Source organism: Passer montanus, unplaced genomic scaffold (assembly GCF_014805655.1).
Source record: "Passer montanus isolate IOZ18808 unplaced genomic scaffold, ASM1480565v1 scaffold18, whole genome shotgun sequence".
Classification (NCBI taxonomy): domain Eukaryota; kingdom Metazoa; phylum Chordata; class Aves; order Passeriformes; family Passeridae; genus Passer; species Passer montanus.
In genome coordinates, this window is record NW_024365381.1 from 8778089 (window position 1) to 8801031 (window position 22943).

The 22943-nt window shown below is 38.3% G+C and overlaps 1 protein-coding gene across 1 annotated transcript in view; it reads right to left on the reverse strand.

Moving 5' to 3' along the window:
- Positions 1 to 9576: 9576 nt before the first annotated feature.
- LOC120500236 (cytochrome c oxidase assembly protein COX16 homolog, mitochondrial) overlaps positions 9577 to 22943 on the reverse strand; it is a 45525-nt gene continuing 32158 nt past the window's right edge. The window contains exon 4 of the mRNA XM_039704813.1: positions 9577 to 9955. Coding sequence (XP_039560747.1) covers positions 9839 to 9955 — 117 coding nt within the window. The 3' untranslated portion in view covers positions 9577 to 9838. The remainder of the gene's footprint in view (positions 9956 to 22943) is intronic.

Consider the following 22943-nt stretch of genomic DNA (forward strand, 5'->3'; position numbering starts at 1 on the left):
TACAATTTCTCCCATTCCAGAGCACCAAGACCCACCTGCCTTTTGAAACAGAAGTAATTCAGGGCAATGCATTTCAGCTGTACTTGCAAGGCACCTTAAACGAAACTTGACTTCTAAAAGCTGCCAGGTCTCTTAAAGAGCAGGAATGATAACAGTTACAGATGGGTAAAAGTTAGGAGGTCACTGAGCCCAGCCTGCTGCCAGGCCAGGCAGAGCCCCCAGAGGCAGCCCAAGCCAAGACTTCAGTTGATATGACAATTGATCTTAGCCAAAAGGTCAAGAAGTGATGATGGGGAGGGGGCTGAGGACAAAAGTGACTTAGAGCTGTCTCTATGTCCTCTGCAGAGGAGATGCAGGCAAACCTCTCTGGAATAATACTTAGAATTTATCGTGTTAAGCAGATGGTGTTTGACTTGCTGCTCTTAATACATAATCCTGAAAGGTCTGTTGCAGTTATCTACTGTAATAATAATGCTGTTTTGCATGTTGCAAGACACCTGAAGCAGCATCAATAAAGTAGTCTCACAGGGCCAGTTTGCTGACACTCTGTTTGTGCCCTTGCTGTACACAAGGTTATCTTTAATGGCAGAAAGTATTTTTTTATTGCTCTCTGGTGACCTAGAGGAGGCTGTGGATCCTCTGTCCTTACTGCCCATACAACATGAGCTTTGGCTGAAGGATGGTCTAAGCAAAACTTTGCTTTTGTAGTAGGAAAGATGTATTTCCTTATTTCATCCAGCAGACAGGACTGCATTCAGTCCTGTCTATAATATGACTTTACCTTTGTCCATGCCTTGATTTTCCAAATTTTGTCAGAAAGGCAGCTTACATACATTGCCTCTCTACTAGGTAATGCTGGGATTGCAATTTCTATCTAAACACCAGTGTGACACACTAAGATATTTATTGATCATTGTAGTAAGAATTTACTGAGAGAATCTTTTCCTAAGCTGTCAAGAACCACATCAAATTTTCAAGAGAAAGAAGAAATAATAAATTTTTAAAAAATGGCAATATTAAGAGCTGGCCAAATTTTCAAACTCATTCAGAGCTAGTAATCCTGTTACCAGAGAGTTAAGGGAGACAGGCCAAAACCACCTGCAGAGGTACACAGGCCTTTGCTGTTTTTGCAAGCACTCATCCCAAACTTTGGCCTTAACATCCATGAAAGCCAAACGAGGAGACTTCTTGGGATCCAGCTCACCCAAAACAAGACTTACAAAGGCAAAGTGATCAAAACTCATCACTCAAGTGCTTTCCAAGATCAGTGGAAGGGGGAAGCAGCAGAGCACAGTTCAACACCCACCTTGGCAGACTCTACCCCGAATGATATGATCACTGCACGTGACAATGTAAATGTCTGCACAGACACTTGACTTCTATGAAGCTACTACACATCAGAGGGAAAATGAAGTCTCTTCTGTGCAACTTGGGCAGCCAATCCCTGCACAGAGCCAGCTCCTGCTAAGGCAACCATCCTCATCTCTCAGAGGTGATCCCTGCAAGTCCCCACCTTGGCAGGGCATTGATGGTGAAGAGACACTATTCTCCAGATCTCCACTGTAAGTGTACAGAGAGGAAAATACATTCTTTGGGGCTGCCTAAATATGTGTGTTTCTATCTACACGTTTATTTGATTTATAATGCAGGCCCTCTAAGAAACAGCTTTACAGTCATATGACAACCTGTAAGGATTATGGGTTTAAGGTATTATGTATTTTCTAAATTTCAGATCTTCTGTTACACCCCTAATGCAAAGAAAGCAGAGTTGTGAATCCTCCAAGGGCAAAAGAACAAGGCACAGAGGCACCTTCATCGACTTCTGCAGCAGTTCCTAGATTACAGCATCTCCAAGCAGAGTGCAGAACTAACACCTGTTCTCCCCCTCGTGTCTTGGCACTACCTGAACACACAGAAAGGGAAATACACAAAGACTGCATGGAGTAGGTGAGTACAGTGGCTGTTAAAGAGGATAGTGCACACCAGTGACAGAACTTTTAAGATCATGAGCAGTGTGTGTGAGAAAAATGGACCTGTCAGGTAACACTGCACAACCCTGTGTAGCTTCAAGGGACAAAGACTGCTCAATTTTTAATTTCTGTTGTGAATAATTCATTACAGGGCTAAGAAATCTTCTTGAATAGATGAAAGATAGGAGATAAAGGTCTTCTTCTCCTATTCATATTCCAAATCCTTGCCCAGCCAACTGGGTCTGTCCATACAAAGTACAAGTTTCCATATCCAGCTTTTTCTTGCAAAGTCAGAAACTTCAGCCCACTTAAAAATGGGCATGTTCTACGCTGGTCCTGGAAGATATACTAAAATTCAAACAGTCAAAGAAATACCTACGATGTTTCAATTTCTGATTATTTAAAATAAAGGGGGTTTTACATTAACAAAAACATACTGTGAATATTCCCAGCTGTTTCTCTGCAATGACTTCTCTAAGCCAAGTTGCAAAACACTGTCTGTCATAACTGTCTTTTAAATCTTCCCAAAAAACCCATATGAGGGCTAGGGTGAACTTTTAAAAATTTGATCAAACTGTATTCAAGTTCATCTTGATTTAAGGGATGATAAAAACAAGACCTACAATTTTTGCTATTATTCCAGCACAGCCAATTAGGATGTTTGTACTTCTCAGGGAGCACTCAGCCCAAGAGGCCTATTATAGGGAGTGTGTAATCTCAGATTTTTGTGCTGAAAATATATGTTTATTTTTAATCACATCTTTAATTGCATCTGAGTCAGGATGTTTGCAAGGCAAAAGAGCATCTGTGGTGGTGGGGTGGATAGCCAAATAATGGTAAGACATGAGTCCTGAACTGTATGGACTGTAGACACTTCAAATACACTTTAACATGTGTAGGACTGCAGTACTTCCATCTTTGCCTATTTTTTGCTATACATGCAACTTAAAATTATGGAAACCCTGAAGCATGTAAGCAGCAGTGATGTCTTTTTTTACACTGTGAAAAATCTTGTGTTTCTTCTTAATGTATGCTGACATATGAGCATGCTGTTTGAATATCTAAAAGCAACATAATTTAACAGAAACTGGACAAATAAATTTAGGATGTGGAATTAGCAAAAGCAGGGAGGAAAAGGAACTAATTTTTGAGGAAACTCAAAAATTATCAGTTGGTGTAAAACTTACATTGTCATTACCTGGCATAGCAGAATATTGAATGCAATATGGGGTAGGTCTTTTTTTACAAGTTCCTGAGCAGTGAAATGCTCTGTTGAATTACAAGAGTGCCACTTTCTGAATGCAGGTGTGCACATCTGGTGAGGAGAAGGCTGGCAGGCACAGCCACAAGGGTGTGCAGTCATATCCCCATCAGTAAAGAGCATCAGCACTCACCAACTAACTGAGAAACTGACTGGTGAACCCTGAAAAAGATATTTTTTAAAAAATCTGCTTGATTGACATTTTGCAATCTGTTCATTGAGAAAGACCTATTTTTGATAGATTTACTCTTATTGAGAACACTTTCTGTGAAAAGTTTTGAAAACTGTTGAAGCATTTTGTGCTGTCAATCTTTTAAGTCAAAACTACATTTTTAAGATCAGTGGTGGTTTTTCATTTTCAGAGTAAAGGTACTTGACAAAGAAGAATCAAGAATGGAAAAACATGAAAAACCAAATAAAACATTGTACTTCATCCAAATAAAAATATTTCTAAAGCCACTAACTTGAAAAATACTATACCTGACTTTTCATTTGGACCTGAGTATTTTTTGAGCTCAGTAGTTTTTCCTGAGACAAAAATAATTTTCCTTTCTATTCTATCCAGAGGGACCAGTCAGAAAAAATACTGTTTTCTATTACTATTTTTGTCCCTAAGCGTTTTTGCTTTCCATATTTCTCTTTTTTTTCTCCCTACTTTCCTTCCTTTCCTTTCTTAAAATGTCCTATCTACTAAAAAGCAGAAGAAAATTCATTCTGGAACTGAAGATTCTTTGCTCTTGCTCTCCTCTTTTCCTCTGTTTATTCAGAAGGAGTAAGAAAAAAGCTATATTAAGCTGAAATTTTATTCTGCTGTTTTCTGTTGAGCAAAAGATAGTCCAGTAAAGCCACTAAATCACAGATAACACTTCTCTGGGCAACATTATTAGGAACTGACAGCTGGAGATAGATGAAGATCTCATCTTTTAAAGAAAAAAGTACATTTAATTTCCTTTGTACATAAAATAGAGAGCACAGCATTGTGTATCTGAAGATAAAAAGAGATCCCAGTGTATGCTGGGTGCCATCCTTACAGAGATGTAATACTGGTCTCTGTTCTGAGCTTACATTGAGCTTTAAATTCAAATTCATTTAGAAACAACTATTCTTCCATTCATAGTAGACTGTGAACTTAAAAAAAAAGGGTGACATTTTACCTTAGAAAAGAACAGCTCACAGAATGAATTGTTACCTTTTGGGAGAATTCATAGTAGACTGTGAACTTTAAAAAAAAAGAAGGTGACCTTTTACCTTAGAAAAGAACAGCTCACAGAATGAATTGTTACCTTTTGGGAGGAACACTGGAAGACAGGACAGAAAGAGGAGGGAGGATGGATCTGTAGCAGAGAGATGGGTTTGCCCCTGGCGCTCAAGGGATCATCCTGGGAGCCACTAGGCCTCCTTGAGTTTGATACCATAATGGATTTGATGCTGAACACACACAGTGGAGTTGGTATTGAACATCAAGGATCTCATCAACTGCCTTGAAACAGACATGCTAAAAAGCTATGGTCATTTTTTCCACCAGCTGAGGCACATCATGCCAAGCTCCAAACATGCCAGGTGAAAGGGAATGAATTTCTTCTACAGAGGCACTGGCAGTGTACAGTATGCCCTTATTTCTGGGGGACTTTTTGGATGTGTTTTTTTTTTCCTTGATCAAGGAACCTGTGACTATGACACATACACTATTCTACTATTCACATTTGCAATGTATAAACATATTTCATATGTCCTTTCTGCAGCACTACCCCCTGTTGCTTTGGTTGCATTTGATTTTAGCACGTCCCAGGCAGCATGGAAACAGTGAGAGGTGAAACTTTGTTTGCCTGTGTTAAGCAAGAAAGTTACACATGTATTTAAACACATGCTTAACAAGAAAATATGGTCAGTCCAATTCCAGTGGTATGAAAGACTGCTTTTGGTTCCTGAGGAGAGTACAAGTTTTAAGAACATCTGTATGGAGGTTTTGTTTCTAAGTCTAGAGACTATTTGTGTGTTGGCTGAGTCTGCTTACAAGCCCTTGTAAGAAATGAAGGCCTAAACTAAGCAATTACCTTCCCTCGATTAAAGGCTTCTACTCAGCTAGTCTAAAATAAGAGTGGAAATTTTTTTTGTGAACCTTACTTCACTGAAGGATGAAAGGTGGTTTTCCACTGAAAACACTGGCAATAAGCAGCCCTTCTAACCATAAAAGCTTGAAGGAAAATTCTTTGACCATCTTAATGTAAAAATAGTTATTCTGCTTTCCTAAGTCTTCAAATCATGCCCTTCTTTTTTTTTTTTTTTCAAGTGGACATACTTTGTAGCAAAGGGTAATATTAGGCTTTGCCATTTATTGCAGAAATAAGTGCCTCTGGAAAATACAGAATATAAAATGACACTTGCCCTGGATTCAAGCTGGAAATGCAAATATAGCAAGTCAGAGCAAATGCAAAATCATCAAGAACTACAAGGGTCTGTGTAGTTATTTCACACAGTGAAAACTATTGTTTTGAGTTTCACCCATACACAGGCAAGCACAGTGAAACACAAAGTGTCCACATAAAACATCCAATGAACACTGACCTTCAAATTTCTCTAAATTGCTGCTTCTCTGTAAAGAAATGGATTTCTTCCTTTGCTTTTTGGGACTGGTCCCCAGCGGATGATGGGATAGACTTAAGTTGCTTTTCAGAAGTTTTTGCATTCTATATTCTGATCTAAAACCCCCATCACTCATGTCTTATTACACCATAACCTATCTTTTTTTGGGTACTGAACCCTTTTTCAAGACTTTGGAAGATCACTATGAGCAAGATTGCTCTCTGCATTCTGATTCAGTAAGTTTTTAACATCCAACTGCTCCTCCAGATGTATCTAGGAACTTCAAAATTCAACTGCTGTGCTATTCAGTAGTTTTGAAAGCTTTTTTGCATCATAGCAGCTACAGTTTTTACTAAGGCTCTCCTTTATCTGTTAATATCTCTGAACTGAGATAGTGAGCATTTTGGGTCACCCACACATCTGCACATTCAAAGTACAGTAGGAAAACAACTCTCAATAAGCAGGATCCATCTCACACACAGGTCTGGGCAGCATTTTGAGCTGCAGACAGCTGCCACCAGGAACCATCCAGGCAGATACCCACATATCTGTGGTGCAACCTCTCCCTGTCCCTGGAGACAGGTGCCCCAGATTTCCTCCAATTCTGTGTCCTGCTGCTTTTCTTGTTATGGAAGATCCCAAAGACCAACCTTGCTACAGTTTCTATGAGAGAGATAAACACCTCTCCTTTACTGTCAGAACAGGGATTTTGAAACTGATTTTTCAACCCACATACACACAGACATCTAGCCAGGCTTGCTTCTTTTATTTCTAATTTCAGCAACACTGATTACAAGATCTGGCTTCTTCAGTCCTCTCTTTTACCTTGATAATACTGAACATCTCTCACTAAAGCCTTGCTTTCATTCTCCTCAGATCTGTGGATGCCAGTTACCAAAGAAGATGCAAAAATGTCAATCAGTGTCTCAGACTGACAATTGTACTTAATTACCTCTGACTCTCTCCACTCACAGATGTTTAGAATTATTCTAAATAATTCTAAATTCTTTGTTCAGGAGCTGAACAAAGTTGTCTTCAGGAGCCTTCAAGATAACTACAAGTGCTCTAACTGGCTTTCAAAAGGATAGTTCAAATAAGCAGCCAAACTGAGCATGAGTTCTGAACTAATTGCAGTTTGCCTCTCCTGCTACTGTTATGAACTATAATTCTCCACATTTCTGGAGTGCCTTCTCCTCTAGGTTGCATGACAACTTAAGAGACTTAATTGCCTCTCAACATGCCTTTCAAAAGTATTACTTCCAATTCAATGGGTAAGAAAAGCACAGCATAAAACATTAAGCCATTGTTCAAGTACATGGCAATGAAGATGAATTGCTGGAATAGCCCTTCCCATTTTATGAAAAGTACAGGTTCTGTACCAGCTATTATTGGTTTGGCATTTTTTATAATTAATAAATGAGTCAACATTAAAAAAATTATTAAAATAAGTCATCATTAAAAACATGGTGGGTTTTTATTTTAGTGGACAATCGACAGATATAGGCTGTATTCTAAAATGTAAGTTGAAGAGACGGGCAAGTTGGAAAGTTTTCCAACTGCATATCATTTTTTCTCAGAGATACTAAGATAAATCCATTGCTTTCCAGAGAGGAAAAGGTAGTTTCCACTTCAAAAAGGTAGTTACACATATGCCCTCAGAAACATTTAGTGCCTAAGAAAACGGAAATGCGGGGGCACCCCACAACAAGCAATCAACTAAGATTGGGTCCTAAGTTAGGACAGAAGAAATTGCTCCACATAAGTAATTATTTACAACTACACTCCAAACCTGCTGAAATGAGATGACCATTCCCAAAACAATCTTCGCAGAATATCAAATTACTAAAAATACACAGGATATTTCAGTGAGTGTTTTATTCATCAAGAAAATGGATAAGGGCTTCATATAAGAGAAATATCTTTGCTTCTTCCCATGGAGAAAGGGGCTGTTTCTCCTCCACATGCTGTTCTTAGAAAGCCATGTGTTTATTTCAGGAGCAGTGCTGGTCCATGTTGTGAGCCATCATGCAAGCTGGGAGCTGAGCACGCCTCTCCATATGCAAAGCAGTGGCAGCTTCCCATCTTCAATCAAAGCAGGGAAAAGGAAGCTGTGCATCCTCTCAAAAAGGCAGTGAATTTGCAGAGTCCACACCAGTGGGGAACGTAAAGATACATTTCCAGTGGTCTGGCTTCCACTGTAACAGTAGCAGTGATGCAGCAAGAGTGCTAACTGAGAGAATGCTGTCAGGATAGCCAAAGCTCTGATGTCCTTTGCATAATCAATCTTCCAGTCAGTGGCACTGCACCTGAACTTGAATTTAAGAGCTGAAAAAGTTCTTAACAAGTTATGCAGTATTAATTACTCCTTAGCTGTCATATTTATATTTTATTTGACTAATGACATAACAATTAAACCAGTTTCTTCCTTGTCTAGGTTGAGCACAGCTTAATGCCTCTGTATTTTAGCTTTTCACTGGTTTCCCTATAGCATTTATTATTACCTACTCTTGCATTGTTCCTCTGATTCCTCTCCTAGGTGGTTTAATTTGTTCATACTTGATTTAGAAGCAGACATATCTATGACATTGAACAGGGAAATACACTAACACACAGCTCCAACTTTGTTCCAGATTTCATCCACCACTTTCTGATGGTTTCCACAACTCTATCAGAAGAAAACATGCACAAAACAGGACTAAGCTATTTCATGTAATGCTTTATGAATTCCTTTATAACTCCCTAAAAATCAGTGTTAATTCTTCCTCCTGAGTGAAAGACTGGGCCTCACCACTAAAGTCTAAAGTCAGTCTAAAGAAAATGAAGTGCTGAGAGAAGATCTACATGAGGAGGCTACCCTAAAAAAGTGTCCAAAAGAATATTCAGATTGCAATTGACACATCCTGTGGAGGGGAGTAAGGCAACACTTTTTGCAAAGACAGTTCCAAAAGGATTTACAAATAGGTGTCACTGAGAGTTTTGAAATGAGACTCTGCTGTCAATATGTGCTCTACTGCTCCTTTCCTCCTATGAGGAGTTTCACCAGCCTGTTACATAGCTTATCAAAAGCTTAATTTCATTTGAAAAATTGAGTAGGTGCTTCTTCATTGAACTCTCTCTGCAGAAGGCTCCTGAATGTTAGCACAATGCCTTCTAACAGCTAAGATTTAGCACACAAAGACAAATATAAAAAGAAAAGCATTTCACAAGAATTTACTGGAACATAAAAAATTTCTATGCAGATGCACAAACATACCTGTAAGATGAGCTTTGCCACTGTGTAGTGGTTCAAGAAGATTCTGCTACAGTATTTACTCACAGAGAAGCAGCACAGCTCTTTGTGAGGAAGAGTTCTTCCAATTCAAACTGAGACGTTCCAGAGCAGAGGTCCAGCCTGCATGAAGGTATTGATAAACTAATCACAGAAATTTAATCACCTCTAAACAAATGTTATTTGACCAATTATCAGCTGACACTCAGTACATGCCTTTATGGAGTCCCTGCAAATGAAACACAAGAGTATTATTTAGCCAAAATGGGACTCATTGTTCTGAACAGCTCATATGCCTGTAGAGTCCCTTCCAAGCTAAAGAGCCTGAAGTCATGCAGGGGCTCCCTGAAGCAGCACTTATCTGGTCACACACATCTAGATGACAGCACTGTTGTTCTCATTAGGATGACAACTTCTGGTGCTGACAAGTGACTCTTGAAATGTTATTCCTTGCTGAAGCAGTTTTGAATGTAAGAGACTGAAAAACAAGGGGATATTCTCGGTAGAATAATCAGCTTTTTTTAATTGAAAATTCACATATACAGCCTGGATGCAATTTGATGCAAACAAAGAGCTTCACATAATACAGTGCCTTTTGGTCTGATATCACAGTTACTTATATATACACCAGCTGAATTGTACAGTGCAAATGCTCCCATGTCTCTTCCTGACACTGGATTAAAAATTAAGACAGTCCAGCCTGAGACTTTTTTGACTTTTTTTTTTTTCCAGAGGCACCAAAGGCGGCTTTCTTAGTCACTCAGTCTTCAGACGGAGAGCCTCCCGCCGTTGTTTCTGAACCGTCCTGGAATCTTCCCACAGACTGGGTCCTCTGATGTTCTCCCAGTTATCCAAGTTAGATTTTTCAAGCTTCTGCAGACAAACAGCAAAAATAACAGGGTCACCTTGATGGATCCATGATTTAAAGTACATATGATTCCAAATTGATACTTTTCACAAGAAACTCAATATCACTATTGGGTTGATGAACTTTCAATTACCCTGCATGAGAAGTTCAACAAGGAAGAAAAACCTAGTAGTTATCCATATAGCTACATAAATGACTAAGGTAGGCATTACTGCATCTGCTTGTCAGCAGGTAAGTAGCATTTAAGGACAGGAAGCACTGCAGCATCTGAGCAAGACTGAAGATACCTCGTATTCACTTTTCTCCTCTCACGTTGTTTTCCTGATCTGTTCTTCAACTGCAAGTCTGCCAAACACTGAAGTAGCAGGAGTGACAAGTATAGGTATAGCTCAAACAGAAGGATTAGAAATTAGTGAGCTGAAGTATCCTGTCAGCAAAAATACAAAGCATGCTGGAAAAGATTCATTATCTAGCACAAAGAGAGACAGCAACAGTGCAAACCCCTCCAATCCATGTGGTTTTAACTTGAGAGAGGTATGCAATGCTTTCTGCTGACTAGTTTCCCATGGCACCCAGCCACCACAGACAGGCTTCTTACTAAGTCATACATGAGATATGCTACCTGACTGAACTGTCAGGTATTGAAAACTGGATTTAATTACCTTTTTTTTGCCTACTCCTGTCATCCCCCCTCAGACCTACCAATGACTTAGAGGCAACATAAATGAAGAACAGGCGCCCTGCGACCTCACCTACCGCATGCTGCAAAGACCACAAACATTGCATCTCCACAGTCCTGTTGGCAGAGGTGTAGCTTTCCCTTCCCAGGACACAGACCTCAAGCCTCACATGCCAGCTGTGGAACAGCACATTGGACATGGTGGGGAGACTGAGGAGAGGGTCTGCACCACTGCCAGAATCAGTGCTGTCCTTGGTGCTACTAAACAGAGCAACACTGCATTCCAGTAATGAATGATACTTACTGCAGTGGGACTCAAACCTGACCTGTGATCAAGGCCTCATCTCAGCAAATGCTGTAAAAATACACCAGAAAATACTTCACCCTGCCCTAAGCCTGTGGCCTAATTTGTCTACTATCAATTATTCAAATAAATGGCAAACACCCAGGGACTTGAATAATAGTTGCAGAAAAATTCAACAGCTATAACAGAATAGACCTACTGCTTAGTTCATTTTATGTGAAAGTTTCCTGACACTTCTACAATTGAGGAAACTGCAATGAGGTTAGTCAGATATCAAAAGAAATTAAGCAACACTCTACAGAAGATATATGAGAACACAGGCACAAACACAGCAGACTTTCACAAGGTAAGAGCAACTGAACTTTTTGTAGAGTTGGCATAGGTCTTTCTGAAGAATTGTCTTTACTACTTTATACATCTTATGCTTAGCTGGTACTTCATTTCCCCAGAAGGGATCTGAACTGACATGAAAGGAGAGAGAAGGAGGAAAGGTACACATCATCCATCAGTGACTATCTCCTCTGATTGCAAATTCGGAATTTAACATCTGATTCTAATGGAGGCTTCAAGGAAACTACACTTAAAATAACCTTGTGCTTTAACTGAAGAGATGCATGCTGATTTAATTCAACACAAAAGTATCACACACCTGTGAGCATCTCAACTATTCCTAAGTTGCTTGTCTCCCGAAGCCAGAACATTAATCAACTTTTAAAATAAGTACAACAAAACTTGTGGTATCTAAAGACAGGCTACATAAAAAAGTCTATCAAAAGAGACATGAGTGCTGAAGATCTTTACCAAAATTTCATATTAATTTGCTCCTGAAACTTCACAGAGGCTTTACAGAGAGAAAGTTTGTCAAAACCAGGATGCATTTAAAAACTATAGTATCCATGCAAACCAGTACCAGAAAGTATCTTGGCAGTTTCCAATAGAAATCATAAAGGTACCTAGAAAACACACTGGGATACACTGACAGAATAAAACAACCAAGGGTTATGTGCAATGAATGGCACTGCCTGAGATGACAAATAAGATCTATTAATCAATTAAGAAATAAAGGTCCTAATGCATACAAGAAGATGATAATTTTTTATTGTCACTGTATTTATAGAGATCATTAACATTTTGTGTCATGTATAAACTCTTTGTAGTATCTTACTGCAATTCAAGAAGAAAGCACCTTCCTTACTACCATGGGACAGTATCTGCAAAAATTTAGTTTATGGGATAGTTATCAGTCATCAGAAGGCAGAATTATTTGACATTCCAACTTTCTGAACTGATGATATCCAATTTTGGAATAACAGAGCACTCCTGTTGCATGTGGATAAGCATAAGAAGGAGTATCACTACTGAAAGGGGACATGAGAATCTGTTCTGCAATGCTCTCCTATGGAACAGCTATTTTCACATATCTCTGCTGGTTCTGGATGGGGTAGAGTTAAATTTTTTTATAGCAGCAAGTAAAGGGATATGTTTTGGATTTGTGTTGGAAACAATGTTGGTAACACAGGGACGTTTTCATTATGGCTGAGCAGCTCACACAGTGCTAAGGCTGCCTCTGCTTCTCACTCCACCCCACCTGCCAGTGAGCTGAGGGTGCACAGGAGGGGACACAGCTGGGGCAGGTGATCCCAACTGACCACAGGGATATCCCACACCATATGGCACTGTGCTCAGCATGTAAACTGGGGAAGAAGGAGGAACAGGGGGACATCCAGAAAGATGGAGTCTGTCTTTCAAAGCAACCTTTAGATGTGATGGAGCCCTGCTCTCCTGGGAATGGCTGAACAGCTGCTGTCCATGGGACCTGGTAAATTAATTCCTTGTTTTGCTTTGCTTACACCAGCACCTTATGCTTTGGCTATTAAACAGTCTTTATCTCAGTCTATGAGTTTCCTCACTTTTACCTTCTGAATCTTTCCCCCATCCCATCATGGTGACTGCGTGAGCAGCTGCGTGGGGCTTGGCTGCTGGGGTTAAACCAAGACACCACCTCACATACAACTGAGTAAAACCCTACCCTTTTTGCTCAGTCACTGACATGAAAATTCTTACAACAGAATCATCCCAGAATAAATAGCTACATTAGATGTAAGCTAAAGACATGCATGTAGCTACATTTTAAGTTCATCTTAGCGATGAGAATAAGACCAGATTGACAGTCCACTTAATTAGGTGCAGCACAAGCTGCAAAGTTACACAGCTCCTTCAGATTGCCTGAGCTGTACAGTGAGAATCCAGGCAAGCAGCTAGTTCTGGTCTCAGATGAAGCTGAAGTCAACATCTTTCATTTTATCTGGCTAGGTCTTCTTAATTTCTTATTTCTTTTTTTCATTTGAGCCGCTTCGACTCTGCCTACCTAACTTTATGAAGACATCACATCACACGTTAAACTATTTCCAGCTTTTACTAAACTGTAATTCATATGAACTAGAAGGCTAAAATCCAAAATACTTCTCCCAATTCAAATGTACTAAACACTCAATCATTGGAGACTACAATGAAATGTAATCAGATCAGATAAGCAGCACTTTTTCTGCTTGTCTCAAATAGCCCAAAGGATATTGAAAATTAGCTGTTTAAAGTAAGACCAGTATAGTCCATTAAATCTACTGATTCACTCCCTAAATCAGCTAAACTGCCTCTTAAGAGTACAGGACTGACAGAAGCTGTAAATTGAAGGGAAAAAATGCAGTTATTCAGACAGGCACAGTGAAAAAGAAAAATATGCTCAACTGTTTGCCACACTTAACTTTTAAGACTTATTAACTGGCTTGACTGGTGCAAAGATACCAAAAAGGACATAAAAAGATCTTCACTTCTTAATTGCTGGTTCAAATGCCTGCCTTAAGTACAAGTTATAAGCCTCTGACAGCCTTAAAAGAAGATAAAATTTAAAAAAGAGTTTGAATTCTACTCTTGCAGGATAGTCTTCATGCCACAATACACAAACTGAAGTCTGCAGAAATTCATTTAGAACTATTAGTGTTCAGGCTGAGTAAATTCAAGGTGGCCACTTGCAAAAATTCCTAGCTTTAGTCTCAGTTTCTCACATGTGAAAGGAGGGATAAGAGAATTCTGTTCACTTTACAGCTTGATGAAATAAATTCTGTCATGAACACTGGAGAAAGAAATAGCTCTGATATACAGAGCCAATTATTTCCCATCATTATAGTAAGCAAACCCATTTGCAGACAAAAGATGAGCCAGGGAAAAATATCCTCATGGCTGTAAATTAAACCAATTGAACAGTCTGCTTTTTAAAGGTGTCAAAAAAAGCTTGAAGAGACAAAAGGTATATTGAGGAGATCTATAACGATATATAGATGAAGAGATACAGAATTACAGCTAACATTGAATCTGCTGTCTTGTATATAATTGAAAATCTTAACTTCATCATCGCATTGATATGGCTTTAGTGGGGTTTTTTATATAACTCTTTCACAGAGCCATCTTTCCGACATCTCATTTTCTTAATATAAACTGGGTGTTACTTACTTTGTCTAGGAAGTGACATAATTTAATATCTGCAATTAGTGATTTAATAATCTGCGATTTAATAGCCCGTGATTAGTGATTGAATCCTCAGTTCAGAAAGAAGGGTTTTTTCCCAATTAGAGAATGTTTAGTTTTTATGATATTAGAAAACAAGCAAGTTAGTAAGCAGCAAAATATGGCCAGAATAAGATTGGCTTATGTTCATTAAGGGAATAATTGTGGGGGGTGAGGGGTGACTGGCATGTAAGCATCCAGAGAGCTGCTTCTCCTTTTGACTTTACTGAAGACTGGCAAAAACCAATAGAGGCTTTGGTGCTTAGTTCAGTGGGATCCAATAGCATTCATCTATAGCACAATTAATTAAGCTGTGATGAACTGGTTTAAGAGACCTTCCCCATGCATTATTTTCCCTTTAATTATGCCAATTCAACCATGTGGGGCTGTGGTCCAACCAGAAACAACAAAACAATTTAGGAAAATAAATCCATACTGCTTATGAAGAAATCCTATAGAAGCACTGGACTATTGAAACACTTAAACTGGCTGAAGGAAACATGGGGTGAAGAGAGAAGAGAAACATCTTTGAGTGACTGTGTCACAGAAGATGTGTGATGTCTTTATGTGTTGAGGAACTGCACCACCGGTTTGTCTGTGCAACCTTTTCCCTATGTAAAGCGTGCAAACAGGACTTGCCTCCACCTCGGAGGTGTCACAGACTTTAATTAATGTTCACAGAGTACTCTCATAGCTTTATGTGAAGGTGTTATAGTGATACAAGGTGCTCAGTAAACTAAACAATTATATCACTCAGTTAAAACTGCAGGATTACACAGCCTTGCATTTTTAGCATAAGAGAAAATAACATGAGACAGACTTCCATCTGGAATTAGCCCTTGCCATGATTTCCTCCTAATTTACAAGCAGTTTTCCTTCTTAAAATTCAAAATCTCTTAAAAACTACAATAAATCTCAGAGGATGATCCAGTGCCATTTATGCATTACACTTGCAGATCACCCAAGATGGACTTCTCAGTCCAAAAGGTTCATAGGCTTTATGACAAAGTCAAGAGAATGCATGCATGGGTCATTTACTTTCAGTGTGTCTTCTTTTCCTAAGCAAAAATGAAACTCAGAAAGGTCCAACATAAATAATAGCATGATTGCAGCAGTACAACTTCAAGATCAAACATCCCAAATTCAGCAAATTCCACTTTTAACAAAGCAATTAAGTACATTTAGGACAGTTTTCATTTCCCTTATATAGAAAAGATTTATCAAGCTATGGTTATTCTGCCCCAGAAAGAGAGGTGCTGCTTACTAAGATTTATGTCTAAATTCACTACTTAGGAGACCTAGCCAAGTCAAGTGGACCAAGGAATTTCCCAAATCTGACTGCTTGGTCTTGCTAAGTTTATATTGTATTAAATTTTCTAAAGGGTTGACCTAGTTACTGCAGCACAAGTCTCTAAAATAGGAGCAGCCAGGGACAGACTTTTGGGATGTTTGCAGCACTTTTTCAACTAAATAAACATGAACTTGACTGAAGGGGATGTGTGATCTTTAACAGTGCAGGAGACCAGCAGAAGTAAAAAATGACATTTCTGTTGCTGCTAAGAAGACCATACAGATTTCTACAGCACATCCCTATCTGGTGCCCAGAAAGCCCTCCTGACACTAATGAAATGGTTTACTTCAAACGACTTCCTAAGACTATGAATACTTCGAAGTGTGGGCAGTTTTTTTTAACTTCTGTATATAAAATCTGGCACAGTCTGTCCTTCTAATAAAGATAAAAAGATACCCTAATAAAAAAAGGATGAGGTGTACCAGGATAAAAAAAATATGAGACCCATGAGTCACACATGGTGTTTTTCCTTCTGAAGAGATATGAAAAACAAGGTTTCTTATGTGAGAGGGAAAAGCTGCAATGAACACCACAGCAAAGGGCTAAGACATTACCACAACAAGAAATGATCAGTTACCACCATGAAACTACTAACAGAAGTGTGTGAGCATAAGAAAAGAAACAACTAGAGAAGGTTTACAACAACAGCGTCAAATTAAACTTAAATCCAGGCCATTAAGAAACTACTTTAAAGTAACCACAGTCCTTCAAATCAGCAGTCAACTTTACCAAGCAGTTGACCCTTCTGAAATTGGTGAGCCCAATCTCCTGCCTCTCACATACTCCCCCCTCTACCCTGGTCTCAGGTGGTTCAGGTAACATTCACACAGTTAGTGTAGTTTAGGACTTCTGCTTCTCATCTACACTTCCCTGCTGATTTTCCACTCACCTCTCTTCCAGAATTTGTTTATCAATTTGTATGCTGAAACAGAAGGCTTTTCCCTGTTGAGAAACTATGATTTGGGCTAAATATTAACAGGGCAATTCCAAATCTTTCAGCCATAAATAGTTTTTCAGTAATATCAATGGTTACTGTTTGATTTGTGCTGTTGGGCAATTTCTCACAGGGAAAAAAATCCTCCTGTTTCTTCTCTGCAGCTAACATCCCCTTTCTAATTGATGAAGACAGTAATAGGAGCATTATTCCCATACTGTACTGCCAGTAACAGTAAAGCTACTTCTCAGCAATACTGCTGAATGTACAGGTCACAAATAATATGTGGATAACTCTACCTGTCATTCTATTAGAACCAACAGGTCTTCGAACCAAATCAGAAAGACTTCTGTCTTAGAAAGATCAAGGCATCTTTTAAAATTTTACAAGCATGAAGTTTTAGAAGGTAAGGTCTGGGGTCCTTCTAGAGCTGGAAGCTGAAGTACATTGTGCTTAAAGACCATTTATGTTAGAGCTGTAAGATGGCACAGGGGGACACTGGCTCTCTGATGACTTCAGGGGAAGATGCTATGAGCAAGATGGATTATTACATATTGACTTAGCAACACCATTTCCCTCAGCCTGTGAACTCCTCAGTGATGCCTCCCAGCCATACCTGGGCAAATACCAAGTTTTACCAGACATACAATGAAGTCAGGGGTTCAACTAGGGAACTCTTCATTCAATTTTTAGAAATCTGATTATTTAGCTAAGAAGTATGCAAACTCCATGGTCAGCCTCCACCAGAATCTTGCATATAATTTTTCTGTTTGATCAGTAAGCCTGTTAGAACAAGCAGCAACTCATTCTCTGACAGTAACTTGCTAAAGCAGAGTACATTTTTATAGTATACTTTTGAACATTAAATTATGATGGGTAACAATAATTTGAGAAGCAAAGAACATGCAAGAATTGTATAATAATTTTTTTAAGCATTTCACAGTTAGACTTGATTGTCCACGTGGACATCATCTGGAAGTACACTGGAAATCACAAAATACTTCAGATAGTGTTTTTGAAATTGGCCAAAAACAGAGGAAAAAAATCTAAGAAAAACAAACAGGATTCTTGCAAAAAGCTACTTTGCCTGGTTGGTGAGACAAGAACTTCCTTCAAAATTATCTGTTCTGCTGTATCATCTTCAGAAGGAGACCATGAGAGAAAATACACGGCCTCAGCTGTGTAGCTGAATTCCCACAGACTACACTAAAGTTACTTCAGAGATATTTCATACCAAAGATCCAACAATTCCCCACTGGAGGACCATTAGCAAGACAGAAGTGCTTAACATTTTCACCTAGCCAGCTGCACAAGTTCCCCATACTGGCTGCCTGGCAGAAGCTAGCAGCATTCCTTAACACAAGAAATGAAAGAATTCAGCCATGATGTGTGCATACAACTTGCCCTACTCAAATTTTTGGGGGTTTTTGTGACTGAGACAACACACAGTGCTGGCCCTAGCATGGTCAAGAGGTGGTCAATTCATGTGGCATTAAAAACCAAGAAAACACACATGGAATGCAAGTTGATACTAAGGATTCTCTGTTGGAGAGAGGAGAAAGGGTGATGAGAAGAGATCATTCGTAACACTCCCAACCATGTTTGCTGTCTGACTGATAATCTGACTGATAATCACTCACCTTGTTGTCCATTAGACATCAGTGTCTTCTTACTGGATAAGGAAAGTGCAAATGCAACATATATAAAAGAAAAAGCTCTCAGTTAAGAAAAAATCCTGTGCTAAGAAATGACCACAAAAGAATTTACAGGACTATTAAATAGAGATGCATTCCAGAAACAGCACCAGTAAAAAGTGACACCCTATGAACTTCACTCTGGAGGCTGTCTTTCTTCCTGCAAGAGACTTTTCCACCAGAATTCTTCCTGTGACATACCCATCACCAAATTCCACCTTCTTGTGTTTCTCTATGAAAAACTATGAAGATCGTTTAAAAATTGAACACATTGAACTACAGTACAGGAAACTACTGAGATGTCAAGAAGAAAAGGTCAAAACTATAGGCTGGCTATGGACTGTACATCTACTCAGAATAAAATGCCTAACACAAACTATTTGAATTAAAATCCTTTCCCATGGCAGTTTCTATTGATGATAAAATAAGAGAACTTTGTACTTCTCTACAAAACATCGTGTTGAAGAGTCACAAGGAAATAAAAACATAAAAGAGCATTTCACACGTGAATAAACTGAAATACAGAAACTGAGCTTGTCCCAGACACAACCTGGAGGGCAGTTGGAATCTAATGGTTAGGCTGGACAATGCACCAAGAAAGAAGAATGCATGGAAGGAAAAGAGTGGTTAAAAGAAGAAAAAAAAAATCTCAACTTCTTCCATTTATCTAAACCTATTTATTGTCACAACAGTCACTAAGGAGGGATATTTTCCCAACATCTCTGTCAGCTCTCAAACAGCTCAAAGCATTTAGCCACCAATATCTTCACAGACATTGAAGCAAATCAACTCAGTACATTAATCTGTTAATTCTTGAACAAAATCAGTAATCCTCTTGTACTGATAATGACAGCAACAACACACTTGCAGATGTCAATGACTGGCATCCAGGAATGTCTTTCTAGAGCACTCCTGTTGTCCACACACTTGGATGCAATTACTGTGTTACTACATTGTCACTCCCTGAAAAAAAAGTTTCATCCATTCTGCTGGCACAACAATCCCTGAAGTTATGTCAAATGAGCAATAAGTGGCCTGAGTCTTTTTCAGAAGAGCTTAATCAAATTCATCTTTTGAGACAGTAAATATATAGGTTATATTCCCAAAACATCTCTCCATATACCTACTTTTATATTTTCAACTGTCCTCAATATACATTTTAATACTGCAATTACAAGTCTTTTGCTTGCAATTCTCAGGACAAACAATTAAAACACTTCTGTCCCAAGCTATTGTTGACTTTTTGTGATTTATCACAATTATTAGGAACAAAACCTTCTCAACATTCATACTCTTTAAGTCAAGAAAGCAGCATTCTCTAGTCTGACCATTTGCAGACTATTTGACCATTATGTCAATTATGCCATCCTTGCAACCAGTTGAAGAAAAACTTTGTAAAGTTTTACAGTTTTGATATTCTGAAACACAGAAGACTCATTTTTCTTGCTGTTGTATTCAAATGATGTTCCCAGCTATTAAGAACAGATCTTACTTCTAATTTTACTATATTTTCTGCAGTAAAAAACGTTCAATTGCTATCACCTCCTTCCTATTGAAATATTTATATGAAAACACCATTATTCTCAGTACCTTTAATACTATTTAACTCTTTAATTTCTTTTAAGGAATTTTTAGAGCCCTAAGTTAGTACAGTCAGCCTGTTCTGCAACCTGTTCTTAAAGCCCTGTTCAAAACCCAGATACCAAAAGGAGAACCAGAATTTCAGTCCCAGCCTCATCAGTGCCACACTCAGAAGTAAAATCACCTGTTCCTACATCTACCATTCCTGTTCATATTCATACACTGAATTAGCTATTGTGCCACAAGATCACACTAGAAGACCATGCTGAATTATTTATTCACTGACTCCTAAATATTTTTCAGAGTTGCTGCATTTTCAGTTTTTAAATAAATAATTTCAGTTACTCTAGAAGGTACTTAGCATGTTTAACAGGCCCATGTTAGCAAATAACATGAACAGCTCTCCCTCCCTGCCACTGGAATATTTTCGTATCACTTGCACATTAGTAATGATTTCACAATTTCTTTCACATCACTGAAAAAAGTACCCAATAGTGCCTGTATGTCCCAAATTTCCCAGAACTCTTTTAATAGTATCACTTTCCTGCCTAGTGATGATTCCCAGAGAACCATCATTCCCAGACTGAAATTTTCAGCAGCCACTGAAGTCTTCCAAGCCCATTCTTAGAACATAGCTGTAAACCAGCACAGTCTAGTAGGTATTTAACATCTTGTTTGATTATTAAGGGATTTGGAAGCACATCTGATTTGAACACAAAGGACTTTTTTTTTCTAAAAAAATACAGATAGGTTTTGCATGTTGCTACTTTGCCAACATGCTTACTCACTATTTTACATCCTCATTATTTTATTCTTGGTTTGCTGCAACACCATCCTCTTACCCCCATCCTTGTCAGATTACTTATCAGACAGCTCTGATGCCCTTAGCATCTTTTATCAGTCTTCCATGCTTTATGACTAACTCATTTAGTGTTTCCATAGCAATGGAAACAGTTTTTATTTATTGGAATATTTTTTCCTCTACTTTCAATTGCTATTGATTCCCACTGAATATCACATATTTGATTCAAACTTAAATGATTTTTTTTTCACAGCAAAGTGTTAGTAAATTCTTAAGGAAGCTTTTATTTGCCAGAAAACCCCTTAACTACAATTTTATATTTTGGGGTCTGATGTAACTGAGGCCAGTTTTTTTGGTGTTTATTAGACCATTAATTTTACAGAAGTACGAAAACCAAGTGCTAGAATAAGGAATGCTATTTTGAGACAGCATTAAACACATGAAGAGGAATGTACTATGACTGCTAAACAACCACAAGAATGGTTTTCACTCATCATATTAAACAGGTTTTTTATCTCCCTTTTTCAAACAAATATTTGTCCTTTCAAATAAAATACTCAGACTTTTGTCACAGGTCAAACACTCAACATCTTTTACAGTGTGTTCTACAAGGCCCAGCTCAGCAGCAGAACTACATTCACATTAGTACCAGCATCACTAGTGGACAGGGCTGTGATTTATTAGTCAAAGGGGAGCAGCAGGGACTAATTGGTCATATGAGGACACAAAAGTGTGTGAGAGGAATGCATAAACGATGGAGAGTGTATGCAAAGGTAGGCTGCTCCTCTGGCATGGCCCAAGACAAAAGATAAATACCATTATTAACAGATCTGAGATAGAAGAAATGCAGTATGAATTCACATGTAAATTCTTCCTTCCTCAACATAGTACCCTGACCAGAAACATTCCTGTACAAAATAAACCTTTTATAGTTTGAGAAGATATAATTTAGTAAATGAGAAGGTAAGAAAATGTCTTCATGTTAATTTCCTCACAATAAATTAAGTCTGTGATTATATCTTTTTACCTCATCATGAACACCACATCAGAGACAAAATGCAGCCTTCAACATGTTTGAAATATTGGCATATATGTATGCTTACAGAAGAAATTATGACATTCTAGAAGAATCCAGTATGAATTCAATATGCACATTTCTGTAAGGACAGTCAGATATTTTTAAAGTCTTGGGGAGGGCCAAAGGACATTTGCATTTTTCAGGCAACCATGCTTCAAAAGAGCTGGCATGGTATCCTCAGTAACAGCTGCAGATATAATGCTAATAATATTGTAAAATAAGGCTTTACATATCGAAACAGCAACTTTTTTTTTAACTGCCCTTGATCTCTTATCACACCATATTTAGTAACAGCCACCAGTGTAATCCTTCAATGTGACCTATATATTGAATTAGAAGGTGCTCCTAACAGCTGTATTTTGGACAAGTCAAAAATAAAGAAAGGAGAAAAATGTCCACCCAAACCCCTCTAGACTGGAAAAGATGGGGTCCACAGAAAACTACTCTCCTAAATGTCAGCTGTAACTGGGTGATTGGTTAGATTTCATCCACCAGAATACAGAGGTGGTGACTGAATCCACCAGTGACTTAATATTGTCACACACTTAGTGTAGAGCCTGCAAACTATGTGCATGACTGCTGGTAGTTTCACAAGTTTCACTGAAGAAAGAAATTTAAATGTGCATGCAAGCTGGTGTGCATAATAAAGTATATATTGATATTAGATTTCAAAACAATAATCCAAATCTATTTTCATTATGCAAATCCATTTGTTTTGTTGAACTGATCTGCCCTCTATTGCACCCAAACACTACTCTGGAAGAATTTCAGTCTGGGAATTCTCTACAGTTTAGATTAAGAAAAAATAAGATTGCTTCTGTCATTTCTGTCCATCAGAAAAGAGTCTCATTACCTAAGAAGGCTTGTAATATATTGTTATGCCAGATGTATTTTATTAGCATTGATTTATCCATAAAGATAATGGAATTATGGCTATTTAAATATTATCCTTAACCTATTTACTCATTTCTGAAGAACGAGTATGGTATATCTGAATACAGATCTGTTG